At 35.5% G+C, this 21839-nt stretch overlaps 1 protein-coding gene across 5 annotated transcripts in view; it reads left to right on the top strand.

The window, feature by feature from the left end:
- RMDN2 (regulator of microtubule dynamics 2) overlaps positions 1-21839 on the top strand; it is an 84910-nt gene that overhangs the window by 36311 nt on the left and 26760 nt on the right. For 3 of the 5 annotated variants that reach the window (XM_043980072.1, XM_043980071.1, XM_043980070.1), the window contains exons 3-5: positions 9794-9971; positions 10735-10837; positions 13274-13334. In XM_043980072.1, coding sequence (XP_043836007.1) covers positions 9794-9971; positions 10735-10837; positions 13274-13334 — 342 coding nt within the window. Of the gene's footprint in view, positions 1-8815; positions 8931-9793; positions 9972-10734; positions 10838-13273; positions 13335-17260; positions 18455-21839 lie in introns of those variants that run through there. The other 2 variants (XM_043980073.1, XM_043980075.1) reach the window with 2 other exon arrangements.

The raw sequence follows: 21839 nt of genomic DNA, 5'->3' as shown, positions 1-21839 counted from the left end.
AGTGCATCCTGAAAACCGTGCCCTACTTTAAGAAGGAGTTAAAAGTCAAGAAATAGATGGGCAAAATGAGCAGACAGAGAAAGATGTGAACCATAGAAAGTTTCTTTAGTGACAAGGAAGATCGAGCTGCACCCTCAGAAGAGGATAGCAACATCAGGGATCCTACATCCAAAGCTTCTAAGAAAAATATGAGTTGGTCTCAAGCCATAGGAGCCCTCAAAAAGGACTTTGAAGATAAAGTAAGAAAGGTAAGAGGGAAAAAATGAGAGTGATGCAGGAAAGTCATAAAAAAGTCAACAGCTTGAAAAGCCAGATGGAAAAGCTCTTTGAAGAAAATAATTGCCTATGAGTTAGGATTGAACCATTGGAAGCTAATTACTTTATGAGAAACCAAGACACAATAAAGCAAATCCAAATGAATAAAAAAATAGAGGACAATGTGAAATATCTTCTTGGAAAAACAGCTGACCTAGAAAATAGATCCAGGAGAGATAATTTGAAATTATTGGACTACCTGAAAACCATGATCAGAAAAAGAGCCTAGACATCATATTCTAAGGGATTGTCAGGGAAAAATTGCCCTGATATTCCAGAAACAGAAGGTAAAATGGAAATTGAAAGAATCCACTGAAAGAGATACCAAAATAAAAACTTCCAGCAATATTATAGCCAAATTCCAGAGCTCCCAAGTCAAGGAAAAAATATTGCAAGCAGCTAGAAAGAAACAATTCAAATACTGTGGAGCCACAGTCAGGACAGAACAAAATCTAGCAGCTTCTCCATTAAAGGATCAGAGGGCATGGAATATGTAATCCTGGAGGGCAAAGGAATTGGGATTGCAACCAAGAATCACCTATCCAGCAAAACTGAGTATAATCTTTCAGGGTGAAAAATTGAACTTCAGTGAAAAAGAGGACTTTCAGGTATTCGTGATGAAAAGACCTGAACTGAATACAAAATTTGACTTTCAAATACAAGACCCTAGAGAAGCATAGAAAGGTAAACAGAATAAAGAAATCATGAGGGATGTTAAAAGGTTAAACTGTCTATATTACTACATAGGAAGATGATACATCTAACTCATGAGAACTTTCTCAGTATTAGGGCAGATGATCAGAATAAATTTAGACAGAGGGCTCAGGTGGGAATTGCATACAAAGGGATGATATCTGTAAAGCATTTATTTTTTGTATATGATTTGTTTAGTGAGGTGGTCAGAGTTGGGTGGCATGCCTGGGGTTGCAAGGTTGGTGAGTGTCTTGTGTCTGAGGCCAGATTTGGGGTCAGGTTTTCTTGGGTCCAGGGTGGGTGTTTTGTCCACTGTGTCACCTAGTGACCCCATGATGACATCTTTAGGGTAAAATTGAGGGGGTAGAGGATTGTACTTGGGGGAGGGAAAAGGGGAGAGGTAGAATGGAGTGAAATATCACAAGAAAGAAGCAGGAAATGCCTTATGGAGTGGGGGGGAGAGATGGGGGAGGAATGGGGCAGTGAATGAGCCTTACATTCATCAGAATTGTCTCAAAGACCTTATTCTCATCAGAGTTGGCTCAAGGAAGGAACAACATATACACACAATTGAGTGGAATAATCTATCTAACCCTGCAGGAAAGTAGGAGGGGAAGGGGATAAGGAGGGAGGGGTAAAAGAAGGGAGGGCAGAGTGGGGGAAGGGGCTGTCAGAAGCAAAACACTTTTGAGGAAGGATAGGGTGAAAGAAGATAGAAAATAGAGTAAATATCATGGGGACGGAATAGGATGGAGGAAAACAGTTAACAATAGTAAGTGTGAAAAAATTTTGAAGAAGAGGCAAGAGTAATGTAAGATAATGATTGATTGATTGATGATTTGATGAAGATGAGGATTGATTGATGAGAGGAAGACTGATTGATTATGATGAGGACCGATTGATGAAGATTGATTGAGAATGATGATGAGGGTTGATGGATGATGCTTGATTGATGATGTTGATGACAAAAAGTATGGTGCTTACTTTACTGGGCTATTGTAAAGAAAATTCTTTGTCAGGTATAAAATACTATATAAATGTTATCTATTACTGTTGTTGCCATAAGCCTCATGGGTTTATTGTAAGGAAATTTCTCTTTAAAATACTATATAAATGTAGTTTACTATAAAAAATGAGCAGGATGCTATCAGGAAAACCTGGAAAGACCTGCGTGAACTGATGCAAAGTGAAATATACTATATACAAAATAACAGCAATATTGTAAGATGATCTGCTGCAAATGACTTGGTTATTTTCATCAATGCAATGATCCAAGACAACTCTGAAGGTCTTATGAAAAATGCAGTCCATCTACAGTGAGAGAACTGATTGTATCTGAATATAGATTGAAGCATATTTTTTTGTTAGTTCCTTTATCTGAAGTTTTGTTTTTGTCCATTTTCCTTCACAACCTGGTTAATGTGGAAATGTTTTGCATGACTTCTCATGTATAGCTTATATTGAATTACTTGAGCTCTTGGTTGGGGGGGGGATGGAGGAAGAGAATTTGGAACACAAAGTTTTAAAAAAATTGATCTCAAAATTTGCATTTTGCATGTAATTTGGGGAAATAAAATTCTAAATATTGAAAACTAATCGATCAATCAATAAATTTGCAGGCCAAGTGCTTATCTATATTGATATAAGTTTCTTTATTAGGATTTTCATATACCAGTGAAATGACAAGCCCAGACAATAAAATGAGTTTACATTTTCCATTTGTCTTAATCCCTAACTTGTGCCATACTTGTATAACCATCTTACTTTGTTCAATTGTAACCTCCTTGATGTTAAAGCTGGGGAGGGGGGTTATCATTTTCTTAATCTTTGAATCTCTAGCCACTTAAACTTTTGTTCAATAGAAATAGATTTGAATTGAATTGAATTTGTACCTTAACCTTTCTACATTCATATGGATTAGGTTTTAGAAAAGCCATTCATAAACCAATTTTATTTTGAACTGTTGTCATTGTATTCTGTTTACTCTGTCATCACATTCTGTGCTGTTGCTATGTTCACTTTATATGCTTCTTTATTACTATGTGATTTCCCCTATTTATAAAGCAATTCTTACATTTAATCAAGTATGATGGAATAGGAAAGGTGTCAAATATAGTTTTAGATTCTTTAAGACTATCACTATGGGAATGTGCTTAAGGTAGGGCCATCTTTATGTGTTTTCCATTTAATTATGTTTGACATGATAAGGGACACTACACTATACTTATTCACAACCCAAGCTTCATTGCTTTCTTAAATTGACCAATAATAAGCTCTTAGGCAGTCTAAATGCTGATTTTTGTATTCACCTTCAAAGATACTGTTGAAAAATATAAATGTCATACATATCATAAACAGTCACCTATCAGTCTTTATGTACTTGTAATTTTCTGCAAAGTACATTAGGATCTAATATTTTTAGATATTATAGTCTCCCTTTCCTTTAAAGAATATTCAGTTTGACATCTTAGTTTGTTTTCCATGTACTTCAGTTCATCTTGTATCTCATACTTAAAGGATGAAGTCTTTATAAACTATGTGCAAGTATTTTAGAGATGATATCTTGGTCTGCTTATTCAACTAAGTAAGTGTCTTATTAGCCACATCAACTTGTAAAGCCAAAATTTTGTTTTGTTCTTCCCTACAGTTTATGTAATGATATTATCTTAAGGGACTTATCAGGATTTTACCTCATTCCTTATATTTTTCCTCATGTTCACACTTTTCTTCCTTTAGCTGCTGTACTTCAGACAGGGCATCCAGTACAGATTCCTCTCAAGATCAGGTTGCTTCTGGTCCACATCAACATGGAGCTGTCCCTGTTTCTAAGGAAAATAGATTATTTAATTCTTGTAAAGATACCAGCAATTCTCTAACAGATAAGCGTCAAGTCTTCTCCTGAGGAAAATAATAGTAATTTAGAAAAGCACTGTATTGCTGACTTACCTCCTGCAAGTAGAAGTTGACTTAGTTGTCAAAAAATGTTGTATGAGCTTCCTGTCTCCAAACCAGAGTTCATGTAACATCTAATGAACCCACTAGTAACAGTGATATTCAAAAGAGTGAAGAGTCTTTTGACTTTGGAATAAAAAGACTTTTCACTTTGATTCAGTGACATATTTCCTTTAGCTGTCAAGCAGCTACTACTGTTGGTCAAAACTATGATAATTTTCTTACATTTCCAGCAAATGGAACTCCCTCTACACTTCTAAAAAATAGTGAAATTTCATTTTCATCTGTCCCTCAGCAAGATGGAATTACCTCTGATGTTGGATAACTTAGAACACTGACTGAATTCCATTTAATCAATGAAATAGCCCCTCATGTGAATCTGAGTGAAATTTCACCTAAGTTTGATCAAAACAAAGCTGCCACAAGCTACTCTCTGGTTTTACTTGTAGCCAATACCAGTCAGAAAAATATTAACAAACCTTGTTTTCAAAGTGCAATTAAGCATAGTCACCCTCAGAGCATAGGTAGCATTATCCTTTCCATACTTGGGTTGTCTTCTTTGCTCTGGAAACATGGGGATAGGGATGACATTTCTCAAAGAGAAGAGTCATTTGAGGAGCCTCAAGACAATAGCATCTCAAATACTCAAGAGGATAGAATTTTCTCAGAATACCCCTTGAGTGACAAAATTGTCCTCTGTGTGCCTCAAAGCAGAATTTTCCCTGAGGTTACTTCTGTCTAACCTCAAAATTCACTAGACCACTGTGGCAATCGGGGAAACTACCCTTCATTCCTCTAACACTATAAAAAACCAGAGTTGTCATCCAAATGTGTTTAATAATCTCATATGGACAATTAGACTGTCCTCTTTGTTCAAGAAAAATGAAGGGAAAAGTGCCAATTTGAAAAGTCAAAGTACTTCAGGACCCAATCATGATGATGAAGCAAAACCAGCATCTTCTAGGAACAGGTTACCACAGGAAACTCATATCAGTCTACGTATGCTGGGTGACATGATTATATTTAACCAATTTCTCTACCAGGCAAGTTTTAGACAGGTCCAAGGAATTCATATTTTACTTCTTTCTACAATTAATCCCCATATACCATAATGACAGGCAGGTCTGACTACACTCTCAGAATGAGAGCCCCATCATTCAGTCTAAAACAGGGTAAAAAAAAAACCATAATTACTTCTTTTAGATAATTTTTATAATCAATTTAGAAACTAGTCATTCCCCAAGTTTTAAATCAATATTATATTACCCCTGTTCTATAGAAATAACCTTTAAATTGGTCTGGGTAAGGGAACAACTCTGTTTGGTTCTGTAACCTCTTTTTGGTTCTTATTTCCTTTATATCTTGCCCAGTGGGGTGGTGGTGGTAATGATGATGAAGGGGTAGATATCCTGTAGAGATTAAATTTGTGGGTGAATTTAGGGTCACCCAGTTGGTATGGTAGATAGAGCACTGGATTTGGAGTCAAGAAGATGAGTTTAAATGATAATTGTAAAGCACTTAGAACAGTGTAAAATCATAGGAAGTGCTACAGAAATGTTAGCTACTATTAGTATTAATTACATAAATATATTTAATTCACCCAGGTATTTACTTTCTTTCATATCATTTAGTGATAATTGCTGCCTACTCAATTCACTTAACTCCAACAAAAATTTATTAAGGGCTTCCTAGGTGCCAGGTATCCTACTGACAATACAAAAGCAAAACTGAAAAGGTACCTGCCATCAAGGAGTTTATATTCTACTGCCATTTTTTTTTTTGGTGAGGCAACTGGGGTTAAGTGACTTGCCCAGGGTCACACAGCTAGTAATTGTTAAGTGTCTGAGGCCACATTTGAACTCAGGTCCTCCTGAATCCAGGGCCAGTGCTCTATCCACTGCACCACCTAGTTTCCCCCTTCCACTGCCATTTTTAATGTCACACTGCCTTATATCAGAAGATTTTCTAAAACAGGCATCTCATAGTAAACAAAAATAATCCAGTCTACTATGTGTGTGACAGGAAATTCAAGGAAGCAGATTCATTTTAACAAAATTAGTGTTTAAAAGAGGTATACGTAGACATAATCACATCAGTTTGGGGAAATCTGAAAAATCATTCCTCTGAGATAGTTAACCCTCCTATTTTCTTAGGTAGTATATTGGAAAGTTTGTCATACTTGTATACAGCAGGCCCTTGTTTGTACAGAAGTGTGCACGGTTTCAGTGGGTAAAGGATACTCTCTAATACTTTTTAATAACTAGAAATTATATAGAAGCATGCAATTTGTAATCAATAAAAAATTAAAACTGTCCCCTCACACATATTCAGTGGATGGGAAAAAAAGTATGTGTGAGTAACTATGAAGATGTATTAGGTTTACTTAGGATATTAGCTTTTGCTGAAGGAAGACAGTAGATATTGTTTGATATTACTTATCAGATTACTTGTAAAATTGGGTTCCACTTATTTTCATGTTTCTCCTTCTCCATTTAGCATCTTTTACAATTAAACAGAGTGTGGTGAAAATTTTTTCACTCTGCCTGATACAGATAGAACAATTCATAAGTCAAGATTACTATGGCCAGGAATACATTTTTCTTTCCTTTAGAAGACTTGCTCAGTACTAGTATTAGGAAGTAATTGGAAGAGACTTTGAACAGGGTATTTGCTTTATTTACTTAATGAGTTTTATTTGTGTGTGCATGTGTGTGTGCCTGTGTTATGGTGATCACCATAACACCCCTTTCAATTTAGCCAAATAGCATCACTTTCATATATGGTTAATTGTTCTAAACAAGCTTTCAAAGCAGCTGTGGCAGATAACAAATACACTCCTCTATGAAGAAATGATTCACCATCCCCTCCCTCCCCCAAAAATTTCAGGAACAACACACACACACACATATACACATATCTCCGTATTGCCTTTCAAATTTGAATACTGTGAATATGTAAGAAAATAAAAGGCAAAAATACTAATATAAATGTGGTATTTTAAAGTTTGTATCTCTAGGCCCAAGGAAAAATAAAAAACAGGGGCGGCTAGGTGGCGCAGTGGATAAAGCACCGGCCCTGGACTCAGGAGTACCTCAGACTGTGTGACAGAGTCAGCTGTGTGACTCTGGGCAAGTCACTTAACCCCCATTGCCCCGCAAAAAAAAAAAAAAAGAAAAAGAAAAAGAAAAAACAGATGGCTTCTTAAATATTTGCTGTTGGAAAAATTGTATAGGAATGCTTATTGTTTTTTCTTAGTACAACAGATTGGTCTGCACTTAAGAATATGGGTGCTTCTAGTTCTTTTCCTGAAATTATTATCCAGATAGGCTTTAATTTTATATTTCCTTTGAGGATACCAGAGACAGTTTACTATATTAGGAAGAATGTTGGAGCTGGAGTCAAAGGACCTAGGGCCAAACTCTTGATGTGTCAATTACTGGTCGTAAGTCTCTTGGTAAAACGCTACCTTTCTAGAAAATGGTGGTAACATTTGCTGTCACCAACCCCAGGGTTATTTTAAAGAAAAGAATTTGTGAGTGGTTTGAATGCTACAGAAAAAAGAGCTATTGTTATTGGGAGCCAGGGTGGTCAGTGTAATAACTCAAATGTGAGTTATCAAAAGTGATCACTGAACACAGAGTAGGCACTTAAGAAATGGTTACTGAATTGAATTGAATTTCACATAGCATCTTCCTCCTAATTATCCCTCCTCTTCCTCCTTTTTTAGGATGGCATACTGGAAAATGTCATACTTTTATGCAAAAGGTCTTGGTCCTAAAATGGACTCTGACATTGGCTAATCATGTGACCATGGGCATCACTCACCTACCCCAGGCTCACTTTCCTTACCTGTTGAATGGAGACAGTCAGCTTGTACTACCCATCTCATAGGGTTGCATGGAGGAAAGAGCTTTGTTAACCTTAAAGTGTTATAAAAATTAGTTATCTTTCCAGAATGCTTTGTACAAAATCCATAGGCAGTAATCACATCTACATTTTTCTCACTCAAATACCTCTAAAGGGAGAAAATAAAAGAAATGGAAGAAGAAAGAAGGAAGGAAAAAACATCCTATATAACGCATTTAATATGTACAACATATAGCATGAATAAAGTACACATAATAAAGGGCATTGCATATGCTTAATAAGTGAGATATCATAATTTACATATAATTTACATAATATACATATAATTTATTATACATGGACAGTGTATAATGTATAGGGCATATATGTAAGCAATATATATGAACAGACAGCTGGAAAATGCCAGATTTAGAAGGAGTGCTTTACCCTGAGCTTTAGTTCTGCAGCCTTCCAATCAGACAGTCAGAGTGTACTGATGAGATGTGAGTACTAATGCTGACATACATCTATATCTATATAATCCACATACCTACATCCATATCTATATCTACATGAAGAATGCATATAAGTGATATGTAATATCATATATAGTATTTGTTAGATTTACATAGCACATATGACATATATAACACATATAACACTAGCATTAAATTAAATATTATTAATAACACATTTTATAGTGTAATGCCACATCAAACAAATATAACATCCTTTATTATGTGTGGCCAATATACTACATGCAACATATGGGTGATACATGAAAGCAATATCTAAGAAGAAACAATTGACCTGGGAGCCTTCTTAAAATGGAAACTTTAGAAAAAAAAATTATTACATATTCCAGCATTCCAATTATAGGGGCAGACAGAACTGAGAACTGAGGGTACTGATGAGGTTTGAATGCCAATGCTGATATCTATATCTTTATCTATATCTGTACCTACAGATGCTGTGAGAATAATATGTCTTCATTTATTGGACCTGTCTTTTTTCCTCCACTGCTTTCCACTATTTTGTGAGACAATATTGCTCAATCTTCTCATTCTGTCATCCTCCTCTCTAATTAATCTTTTACAAATGAGCTTGTATCTTCCATTTTATGGGTGAGTTCATCCCATTCACATTTAGAGTCATGATCATTAATTATTTCCCTCCATTGCCTTCTCTTGTACTTTTTTTCCTCTTTGTTAAGTGATACCCCTTTAGAAAGAAGAAGAGGGTGGTAAAAGAGAATGAATATACTTAGCATTCATACTCTTTGCTTGATGCAGTCTACTTTTGCTGTTTTGCCCTGCTTCTCTTCTCCTTACCTGTATCCTCAATCACAGTTTCTTATTTCCTTTTAAATTTCTCTTCACATTCCACCTTCTGAAGTTAGAGTTTGTTTTACTTATAACTAATCTGACTATGTCCTCCCATTTATTCCCCTCTCCTTAGTCTCTCTCTTATTTTCCTGTTTCATGTATTTCTACACCAAACTGTATACATGTATGTATATCACCATCTTCATAACATAGAGGCTAGTTACCAGAAGCATGAAGGTGACAAATGTAGGGGTTACAGAAACTCATAAAGACTGTCTATTAAAGCATAGAGGAAATGATGAATATGTTTGTTCTCAAAATGTGTTGAATGCATTAGCATTAGATTTTATATTGCTTCAAATCAATGAACAGTATTGAGTCATGCAGTTGTATACTGTAAGTTCACAATTAAAACTAGTAAAGCCATATGCTTTTGAGTTATAAGCCAATGAACTGAGAATGAAACTGTCAGTGTAGACATTGAATACCATAACATTGTGATGAATTAAGCAGAATTTGGGAAATTATCACAGAATGTTTAAGAACAAGGGGAATTTATTGAGTCCCTACTCTGTCTTTATTTCTATGCTATACTCTTATCATTAGCCTTTATGATCTGTAATAACTTTTAGATGCTTTAATCCTTGTTTCTGAAATTTTAGGTATGTTACAGCTCAGAGTGACACTGAAAGGGGGCATTTAGCTGGCCATAAAGCAAATAAAAAAACAGCAAAAAGATTGAGCTTACCTGTTCTTACTCAGATGATTGATGACTTACATTTAAAAAGTGATTCTGATAAACGGAAAAGTTTTGAACTCTTGTGCAACTATAAAAATAAGGTAAGGGAAATATGATGAAATAATACTATTTTTGATTAAATTATCTTATTGATTAAATTTCCTCCACAAAGTCCTAGTCTGATGCCTCAACATGGCATGGAGGAGATGGTATATATATATATATATATATATATATATATATATATATATATATATATATATGTATATATGTATATATGTATATATGTATATGTATATGTATGTATGTATGTATATATGTGTATATATATGTATGTGTGTGTGTGTGTGTATATATATATATGTAGGAGGAAGCAGGGTAAGACAAATGTGTGCAAAGTATCACCTGTCTTCTCAGATCCAGAGAGTTGTACAGTGTCTGTGCAGTACAGCAGGTGAAGCAAAATGGTATAGCAGGAAGACCACCAGATTTGAAATCAGAAGACATGGATTCCAAAGCTAACTTTAGCTCTTACTACCTGCTTAACTTTGGACAGGTCACTCCTCTCCCTTGACCTCAATTTTCTCTTCTGTAAAATGATGGGCTTTGATTAGATGAACTCTGAAGACCCTTTCAGCACTAATCTATAAGCCTAATGTTTAAATAGTTTAAGACTGTAGGATGATAGGTAACCATATGGAGACTAATTTCCTTAATTACAAATCTTACTTTGGCATACATTCGTTCACATTGGTGGCAGTCATCTGTAATACCATTCTTAAATAGTTGCATTCAGAGAGAACATTTACATCTTAATCAAATCAATTATTTAATCTAATCTACATTTTTACTTTTATTTTTTAGTATAAAGATGAAACTGAATTTATTTGGAGATTCTCCAGAGCTTATGGAGATATGTGTGATCTATCCATAGATATGGAAGAAAAGAAAAAATATGCCTCTGCTGGTAGGTAGTGAGTTTTTAAAGTTGATTACCTGATTATAACTTATGACATGTAATGAAACCCCTAAAGATTCTGAAAAGTAAACCAATTATTTATAAATTTCTTAGTTGAAATCATTATTTAAAATTAATTTTATTTTATTTTATTAGGATAGATAGAATTAAGTAATGCATTATTGGTCATTAAATATGTAAATATTAAGTATGTACCTTCTCTTCATATTTAAGGTCAAATAGAAATTTGGAAAATTGAAAAGCATGCAGTAATAGTTCCATAAAACCTAAAGACCTCACTTGATCTTCATGGAGTACTAGAAAGAACACTGGACTGGGAGATAGGACACCTGTCTTCTGATTCTACTAATACCCAGCAGTACAATTGTGAAAAATTTGTTTAACCTTTTTTGAGACTCATTTTTTCATATGGAAAATGAATCATTTGAGCCAAATAATTCTAGGTTTGAATTGCCCAGAGTCTATAATACATTTTTTACAAAGTTCAGGGGTAGAGATTCATCTCCCTCTCTTGATAACCTCTTTTAGTGTTAATAAAAGCTCTTGAAATTTAAAAACTGGTCTGCCTTATGTCAAATAAAAGCTCAGTTAGGAGGGACCTTATAAGCCATTTAGTCCAAGCTATACCTGAATAAGAATCTTCCTACAACATACCCTACACATGGCTATCTGACTTCTGTTGAACGTTTCCATGAAGGCAGATCTCCCTACATCCTAATATGTCATGTCTTTTTTGTAGATAGCTCTAATTTGTCAAGAAACTGAGAGAGTTTTTCTCCTCCTATATTGAACCTAAATCTACTTCTTTGCTATTTCTACCCAATGTTCCCATTTCTGACATCTGGAGAAAAACAGTAAATCTAATCTCTTTTCCACATGATGGTCATTCAGATATTTTAAAGATAACTATTATGTCCCACAAGAGCCTTCTATTCTCCAGGCTGAACATCCCTAAATGTTTCTAATGTAATCAAGTCTATTTCTTCTTGTTTGGTCTTCTATGGAAATAAGCATTTTTTATACTAATTTTCACATTCCTTGAGATGGATTTAATGTTGTCCCACAGTAGTAGGAGTAGGAGTAATGGTGGTGGTAGTGGAGGTGGAGGTAGTAGTAGTAGTAGTAGTAGTAGTAGTAGTAGTAGTAGTAGTAGTAGTAGTAGTAGTAGTAGTAGTAGTAGTAGTATGGTAGTGGTGGTAGTGGTGGTAGTGGTAGTGCTATTGCTGTTACCAATAGAAGGGATGTGCCTTGAAGGCAGGTATTGTTTTTACTTTTGTCTTTGTACCCCTAGTACTTAATATAGTCTCTTGCCAACAAGGCACATAATAAACTCTTATAGACTGATGAGAACAATAACCATATATATCTCCTCCAACATCCAGTATAATACTCTGTACATAGTAGACAATGAATACATAGTTGTTGGTTGAATACAGACACACTGTAAATCCAAAGGGCAATATCAACATTAGAGTCTGGGTCTCCAGACCAGCCAAAGTTTAAAAGCCATGACCAATTACAACTACAATCCACCTATCTAAACATGCTACTGACTCTAAAAATGGGAAATGCATAAAAGTACATTAGTTCTGATTATTTCATAGATTATCACCATGTAACTTAAAGAAGTTTGAGCAATGTAAAACAGTCACCACAGTTAGGAAGCCAAAAGTTACTTGATCTCTTTTCCAAGGAAAGAAACATAGCAACTAAAGGTAACATTGATTTAAAGTACAAATGCATTTGTAAAACATTAATTCTTGGGGCAGCTAGGTGGTGCAGTGGATAGAGCACCGGCCCTGGAGTCAGGAGTACCTGGGTTCAAATCCGGCCTCAGACACTTAACACTTACTAGCTGTGTGACCCTGGGCAAGTCACTTAACCCCAATTGCCTCACTAAAAACAAACAAACAAACAAAAAAACAAACAAAAAAACAAACCATTAATTCTAGAGGAAAATTAAAGTCTTACTATATTGCCTCTTAAAGCAGAAAAAATAATAGAGAGAGCACCTTTGAAGACTTTTCTCCAAAAAAGTGTAACCAGTCTATACATGAATAAAAATCTTCCTTAGAGCGTATCTAATAAATCCAGCTTTTGTCTAGAGACCTCCAATATGGAGCAACATACCTCCTTTTTAGGCAGCCCTATTTAGGGAGTTTTTTCCTTACATGGAACCTAAATTCATCTCTTTGCAATTTTTATCTGAGTTCTGCCCTTTAGGAACAAGCAGAACAGATCTAATCCCCATTCCGTGTAACAGTCCTTAAAATATATGAAGACATCATGCCTTTCCTAAGCTTTCTCTTCCCTACCTTCACCTCCCCTCAGTTCCTGCAAATGATCTCCACATGGCATAATCTTGAAATTTTTCCCATGGGGGAAAAAAAAACAACACTAAATAAAACTTTTTTTTTTAAACAGGAAAAGACCTGGGTGAAAGAGCAATTTCTCAGGCCCCCCAAAATGGATACTGTCACCTGTGGTAAGTAAAGACTACTTGCTGTTTCTTCTTTTAGAAGTTTGCTTTAGAAGTTATAGCTGAAATTTCCTTGACCCTAGTTTATAAAGACCTTCACAGTCATCAGATTATAATAGCATATTAACAAAATGTAGCTTTACATTCCCCTTTATGTAATCTTTGACTTTGATTATTCTGCTAAATTAGGCTGTTCATATAAGGTGTTGTTAGAGATGGTATCATAGGGTTAATCTTTTTTTAAAATTTTTTTCTTTTCTTTTTCGTTGTTGGATTCTTTAGGCAATTGGGGTTAAGTGACTTGCCCAGGGTCACTCAGCTAGTAAGTGTCAAGTGTCTGAGGCTGGATTTGAACTCAGGTCCATATCCACTGCACTACCTAGCTGCCCCAGGTTTAATCTTAAAATGGAATTTTGACCATAAAATGTGAGAGTTGGAAGATTCCTTAGGAATCCTCTGTCCCAATACCTTCACGAATATAGGATCTAAAGAGCATAAATAACTTTCCTAAGCTCTTCAAGCTAGTTAGTAGCAAACTTCCTAACTCCTAATATATTGGGTTTTTTCCACTGTCACATCTTGCTTCCAATACACAGTAGCTAAATCCAGCATGTCATTTTTAGTTCAACAGTAAAGTTAATGGCATTTTCACTAAGATGAAATGTATGAATATTGTATTAAACATGGAGATATTAAAATAATGGGAGACTTTGGCAATAATAGCATCAGTAAAATCTAGATATAAAAGTTTGAGGTTCCTCCTCAAGAATATATAACAAGCTGGAAACTGAATCCAGATAATATGAGTCAAAAGTCCTTATGACAAATAAAAAAATGGTTTTTCCCTACTAAAATTTTAAATAAGACACCTCAAAATGATTCTCTTCCACTTTTTCAAAGTGTAATTCTAATAGTAGTTCATATTATTTTTAAATACTTCAAGCAGTTGTTTAGAGTAGTTTCTTGAATTTTTTGTCATGTTGGGCAAGGATAAAAAGGCTGTTAGAAGAGACATCAGATGGAAATCAGAGCAGGTTTCTGAATCATAGCACTTACTGAAGGAGAAAGTGTTAGTGACTTCGGAAAATTTTTCTCACATATGCATATTTTAATGTATTCTTTTTCACTAAGTCCATTAACTCATGGACTTTAGGCTAGAAAGAAATGATTATAGTACCAAGATATGCCCAGAGCAAGATAGGAAAAGGATCCAAATATAGTTGCAGTAGAATGTGAAGTTTTCTAGGTTGTTTTGTGAATTGATATATTTAAGAGAAACTGTTAATATGACAGTTTACAAAGTAATTCAAATAATTTACAGGTGTCTCAGTATTTTGTCTGAAGCACAGGGTTAATGGGGAAATAGCACCCTCTAGCTCCTCAAATTACGAGCTACTTTGCATTGGTGAACATAGAATTTTTTTTGTGTTTAACTAAGCATTACATTGGCATCATCAGGCCAACTCCTGAGCAAAGGTCATTTGAAAGTTGAGGCTTAGAAACCAAGGTGAGGAAAGCCAAGACCGAGATTAAGAACAAAACCTGGGATCCAGTCAGAAGAGTCAAATGATAAAACAGAAAGATAAAGCCAGGTGAAAGGTCAGGAAGCAATGAGAACAGAAGAACCTGGTGTTTCTCAGAAGACCTTTTCTACCAGGAGACAGGCTCCTGTTGGCCAAGAGAATAGGCATGGGTCCTTGGTTACACGTCTGTCTATCAGTTCAGATTTTATATGTGAAAGATCTCAGCCTCCAGTTCAAATTGCCCTAAACCATTAAAGTCTTTGGCAAATTCCTTCCTCTGTATTAGTGTGTAGATATTTTCTTTATTTTCAGATCTCTCTTCATTATCTCAGACTTGAGAGTACCCAGTGAACAGAGGTCCAAGGCTACAACCAGATTATCTTCCATTTCTTTATAACTATACTGTCTATATACATGACATTACAAGATAGCAGATCACTTTCTTAGAAGGTACCATAGATAAGCTTTCTTTGTTCTTGTTTCTCTCTGCTTTTCCCATTTTCATGACCTTATATCAGTTAGTTAGTCAGTCAATAAGCATTAAATGCCTACTACACGCAAAAATTGTGCTAGGCACCAGGGATACAAAGGCAAAAATGAGAGGCAGCTAGGTGGCACGGTAGATAAAGCACCGGCCCTGGATTCAGAAGTACCTGAGTTCAAATCTGGCCTCAGACACTTAACACTTACTGGCTGTGTGACCCTGAGCAAGTCACTTAACCCCAGTTGCCCTGCCAAATAAATACATAAATAAACAAACAAACAAATAAATGAATGAATGAATGAATGAATAAATAAATAAAACAAAGACAAAAATGAAACAGTACTTGTTCTCATGACACTTATTATCTAGAAGCTGGATGGGTCAGTGAATAAGTTGGAATCAGGAAGACAAATTCAGATTCTGCCTCTGACACTTCTTACTGATTCTGAGCAAGTCACTTGACCTTTCAGCCTCAGCTTTTTCATCTCTAAAATGTGAATAATAATAGCACCTCCCTCCCAGGGCAATCAAATGAGATAAAATATGTGAAGCTCTTTAAAAACCTTAGAGTGCTATATAAATTATATAAATTCTAGCTATTATAGGTTTACATTCTGTTTCTACCTGGCTTTGCAAAACATCTCCATATTTCTACCATTCTCAAGAGGTCCTTCATTCAGAGTTTCTTAACAATCAATCTGATTGCATGGTCTATTGCAATATCTTTATTTTTTCTATTTAAGATGGTGAGTTGTTTGGAAAAGGTATTATTATAGTGAAATCATGTATCTAGTTAAAAAACAAGATTTGTTTGGGGGAAGGGAACTAGGTAACTTTGTACCTTTAAAGTATGAGATTTTGAGTAACCAACATGCTGAGTGTTGTACTCTTCACAGATTATGTAAGTTGTAGTGACCTATTTACAGCCTGGAAAGGAAATGTTCAGAAGTGTTTACATTTAATTTCTCCTTTATCAGTATAAAACATTTCTCCAGGTTTGTTGGGATGCATATTAGGCACATTAATACATTCATTCTCACTGGAGCTGAGAATTAGTACATCTGTGCTGGAAAGCAATTAGAAATTATGCAAAGGAAGTGAATAAAATGCCTCTCCCTTTGAACCCAGAGGGTCCTCTGCTAGGCAGGAATCCTAAGAAGGTCAATAATAAGAAGAAAGGCTCCATATACACCAAAATATTTATGGCAGCTCATTTCAGGGTAGCAAATAATTGGAAGCAAAATAGATGTCCATGAGGAGGGAATGACTAAATCAGTTGTACAGAAATATAAGAGAAAGTTACTATGTTCTAAGTAATGATGACTGATGAATACAGAAAAAGTATGGAAAGACCTCTATAAACTAATGCAAAAGTGAAATAAGCAGAGCCAGGAAAAAATACCCTAATAATAATAATAATCACCATGTAAATAGGAAGAACAATAAAACTATGAAAATTTAATGTGAAGAAATTATAATGGCCAAGTTTGGCCTCAAAGAAAATCTATGAGAATGTACTTCTCCCAGCATCTTTGTAGAAGTGGGAAACCATGTCTCTGAGATAATGAATATAACATCATATTTTAAAAATATGTTGTTTAGTTTTGTGAAACTTTTTTTTCTTTTTACTTCATTATAAAGGATGAGTCTATGGAAGATGATAGAGAATATAGTGGGAAATATAAGGGATATAAAATAAAACGTGTCTATTTTTTTAAAAGAAGTAACTCCATTAGTTTAATGATGTTTTAGGGTTGTGACCCATTTACTGACTAAAAAAATCAGTCCTGTCTCTGATGGCTTTTAAAGAGCAAAATATTCTCTAAGGCATCAGTCAAGACATCCATTTCTTAGTAGATTTTTTAATGGAGTCCAGCAAGTTGGGGATAGGAACTTCTTTCTCTTTTCCCTCTCTTCCATGGTAGTGAGGCACATTGCTGTGAGTGGCACAAGTCAGCAAGAGGAGTTTGGGGAATTAACTCTGGAAGTCAGAAGTTGAGTTTTGGAGAAGAGCAGAACCAAGGAACCCAGTATAGCAACAGAGAAGCCTGCCCACTACAAACATGGCCCAGCAAGGAGCAACATCATGAGAATGCAAAGACCCCAGACCCTGAAGCATCAGAAGAATGAGTTGCTGGCCATGTATATTCCTGAGAATGTGCCTCTCTACTAGCACATTCTCTCTATGTATGTACCCATTGTTGGAGAGTACAAACCAGATTTATGGGGTAGAATGTTTTATAGCTACTGTTTTTATGATGTCATCTGAATAAATGTCTTTGCTCTGAGCAACTTGTGTCCCTTAACTGGCTGTTAAAGGTAAATGCAGCAGTAGGGAGTTCATGAGCTGTAGTTTTAGGAGTGCAGCCTCACAGGATATCTTGAACTTGGGGCAGGCTTCCTCTTAGTTGAGCTTCCCTCTGAGTGCAAATTCTGAATGGGGGGCACAGTGCTAAAAGGAGGTGCTACATGGGAAGGTCACCTGAAAGTGCTGTAACCTTTCTTGTCAGTGCAAGGCTTTTTGACTCTTCTATACTAATAATTTAGCCATGAGCCTCAAATATAGCCATAATGAGAATTCTTGAGTAATGAACTGCTGTCTATTTAAAACATGCTATAAACACAGTCAAGAAGAAATTACTTAAAATGTATTATCTTCCAGAGAGAGAGAGTTTAAATGCACCATGATTCTGTTTAGCTAGCCTTTAAACCATTATTCTCACTCTGAAGAGAACTGACCACCACCTTCAAGTCAAAGAAGGAATCATACTAAAACACTCTATTAATTACTTTATATAAAACTATTGAAAACACATTGAACAGATGCTTCATCTTTTGAAAGAAAACTTTCCTCCAATGTTAGCAAAATGCTATTCATACTCAATACACACAGTACTCTTAGCGTGCATTAAGGAAGAGTAGAGACTTGTTACTTTTTTAGCTTGAATATAGAGGTCAAGTTGAATCAGTATATTAAGTTGATAAGATACTTTGGGCTTCAAGCAAGACACATGATTGAGCTTAATATTATTTAGGAGAGGGGCAGCTAGATGGTGAAGTGGATAGAGCACCGGCCTTGGAGTCAGGAGTACCTGAGTTCAAATCCAGCCTCAGACACTTAACACACTTATTAGCTGTGTGATTCTGGGCAAGTCACCTAAGCCCAATTGCCTCACTAAAATATATATATATAATTTAGGAGAAAGCTAGGGCTGAAAATGTTGAGAAAGTGATTGGCCTCTTGAAGTCAATATTTAACAAGAAGAGCTCATTTAGAGCAAGTACCACCTATGCAGTATCAGTCATATATATATATATGTATATATATGTATGTATATGTATATGTATATATATGTGTGAGTGTATGTAAATATAGGCATGATAAAGTAGACAATGGAACGAGAGTCCATCTAGTTAAAACTTTACAATGTTAACAGAACTCAGGGCTCATCACAAGGCAGCTATCAAAAGATTAACTCTCATCCAAAAGGAGGAAGATTGATTGATGTCCTTAGAGCACCTGATAGTAAGTTATAAGTTAAAGTAATACTTTTGGAACAACTCTCACTACACAAAGTGATAGTAGTGAGTGAAAACATGTATAAGCCACTGGACTTGTCAAATGTAACTGAAAGTTGTTCATCATTGAAAGAACTTGTGAAACAGCTAAAATAAAGTATTGTCAAAATATGTTGAATAAATTGCTGTGTAATAGAGATTTACTTAGAACAATGAAGGGTGTATGATAGTGATTCAGAAATATTTTTATGTAGATTACACAGTGAGATGATGGAAATTGACACATCACAGCAGGTTGCAAAAATTTGGTAACTTCCAGTACCTAAAAAGACATGATTAATTGGATAGAATTATATAGCAGAAACTTACTATCTTTTATGAACTCACAGATAGCATATCCCTGAACTATTTACATAAGCTGCAAAACATCTTTTAGAATTCTTCAAATAAAGCATACTGGAAATAGAGCATAATAGTAGACAAAATCACAGATTAAGAACAAAATCTATCCAAAGAAATAAAAATAGTGTGGAAACAGGGTGAAGTGCATATAATCCTTTTAATCCTATCTGCTATGGGAGTTATTCTGTGAAAATTATTAGTGAAAGTTGCTAGTGAAAATACAAAAAAAATGCCTATATCTCAAACTCTTACCCAAATGTAAAAGAAGTCATTTTATCTGCAGATGTAGTAGTCCATAGAACATTACATCTAAAAGATCATCATATGTATAAAAGATCAGTCATCACCAGAAATTATGGGAGAATTATAACTAATTAGCCTACTACAAATTATGCAAGGAAACAGTAAAAACCACAGGTTACAAAAATGTAATATCTACCAAATGCTTCACAAGATATGACTTGATATCTAGAATTATACATCAGGAGGTCATTTCTGATGAGGAAGATAAAATTTAATAAGACTGGAGAGGTTAGAAGGGGCAAGGTTGTGAAATGCTTTAAATGCCAAACAGAATTTTATATTTTATCCTGGAAGTAATGAGTAAGGGAGTGCACATGGTAAATTAAACCTGCCCTTTAGAACATCTTTGTAATAGCCGAGGAAATAATGGACAGGAGTGAGAAGGGCCTTGAGGCAGGAAGACCAACCAGGGAGGCTATTTCAATATTCCAAGTGTGAAGTGATAAGGGTCTACACCAGGCTGAATGGATATGGGAGTGGAAAGTGAGGAGTTAAGGATGACACTTATCTTGCAAGCCTTGAGTAACTAAGAGCCTTTGACAGTCATAAGGAAGTTAGGAAGAGGGGAAGGTTTGGTGGGCTGGGGGGAGAAGTTTAAGATATCTAAGGGACATTCAGGTTGAAATGTCCAATAGTTGGTGACTTGAGACTGTCAGGGGAGAGATTAGAGCTAGATAAAGAGATTTTAGGATTATCTCCATAGAGATGACAATTGAATCCTTAGGTGCAGATGAGATCACTAAGTGAAACAGTACAGAGAAAAGAAGAGAGCCCAGAACAGTATGATACAGTTAATAGATATAACCAGGATGAAGAGCCAGCAGAGGAGACAGATGGAATAGGACAGGTAGAAAGAGAAGCAGGAGAGAGCAATCTCATACAAACCTGTCAAGAAGAATATGTCTAGGAGAAATGGGATCAAGGACTGCAGAGAAGGATACAGACTGAGAAAAGACCATTAGATTTGGCAGTTAAGAGATCACAGGTAACTTTTGAGAGAGGAGTTTCAGTTGATTAAGTCAGAAACCAAACCAGAGTTAAGAAGTGAGAGGAAAGGAAGTGGAGATGCTGTTGAAGGTAGGTTTCTCAGACTTCAGCCATAAAAGGGAGGAGAGATGTAGGATGAATTTTTAAAAATAATAAACATTTTTATATATAGTTTTGAGTTCCAAATTCTATCCCTCCTTCCTTTCCTGCCCCTCCCCTCCCTGAGGTGGTAAGGAATTAGATGTGGGTTATACATGTTTAATTATGTAAAACATTACCATGTTAGTCTTTTGTACAAGAAAACTTGAATAAAAGAAAATAATGAAAGAAAGTGAAAAATAGCATGCTTTAGTCTGTGTTCAATCAATATTAGTTCTTTCTTTGGAGGTGGATAGTATGCTTCATCATTAATCCTTTGAGATTGTCTTGGGTCATAGAGCACCAGTCCTGGAGTCAGGAGGACCTGAGTTCAAATCCTGCCTCAGACACTTGACACTTACATGCTGTGTGATCCTAGGCAAGTCACTTAACCCCAATTGCCTCACCAAAGAGAAAGAGAGAGAGAGAGAGAGAGAGAGAGAGAGAGAGAGAGAGAGAGAGAGAGAGAGAGAGAGAGAGAGAGAGAGATTGTCTTTGGTCATTGTGTTGCTTAGAATAGTTAAGTCATTTACAGTACTTCATCAAGCAATATTGCTGTCACTGTGCACAACCTTCTCTTGGTTATGCTTACTTCACTATACATCAGTTGATACAAGTTTTTCCAGGCCTTTCTAAACCATCCTGCTTGTCATTTCTTCTAGCACAATAATATTGCATCATCATCATATACCACAGCTTGTTTAGTCATTCCCCAGTTGATGGGCATTCTTTGATTTCCAATTCTTAGCCACCACAAAAAAAAGCTGCTATAAATATTTTTGTACAAATAGTTCTTTTCCTCTATTTTGGGATGTCTTTGGGATATAAACCTAGCAGTGGTATTGCTGCATCAAAAGGTATGTATAGTTCTTATAGCCCTTTGGGCATAGTTCCAGATTGCTCTCCAGAATGGTTGAATCTTTTCACAACTCCACCAGCAGTGGAATAGCATCACATGTTTACCCTATCCCTTCAATATCCAATATTTTTCTTTTGATTGTTATATTTGCCACTCTGATAGGTATGAGGTGATACCTCAGAGTTGTTTTAATTAGCATTTCTCGGATCAAAAGTAATCTAGAGCATTTTTTCATATGGTTATAGATAGCTTTGATTTCATTGTCAGGTGAGGGATTTTTGAAGATGGTGGAGACA

The sequence above is a fragment of the Dromiciops gliroides genome, chromosome 2 (genome assembly GCF_019393635.1).
Source record: "Dromiciops gliroides isolate mDroGli1 chromosome 2, mDroGli1.pri, whole genome shotgun sequence".
In the NCBI taxonomy this organism is placed as follows: Eukaryota; Metazoa; Chordata; class Mammalia; order Microbiotheria; family Microbiotheriidae; genus Dromiciops; species Dromiciops gliroides.
This window is presented reverse-complemented; position numbering and strand designations above follow the sequence as displayed.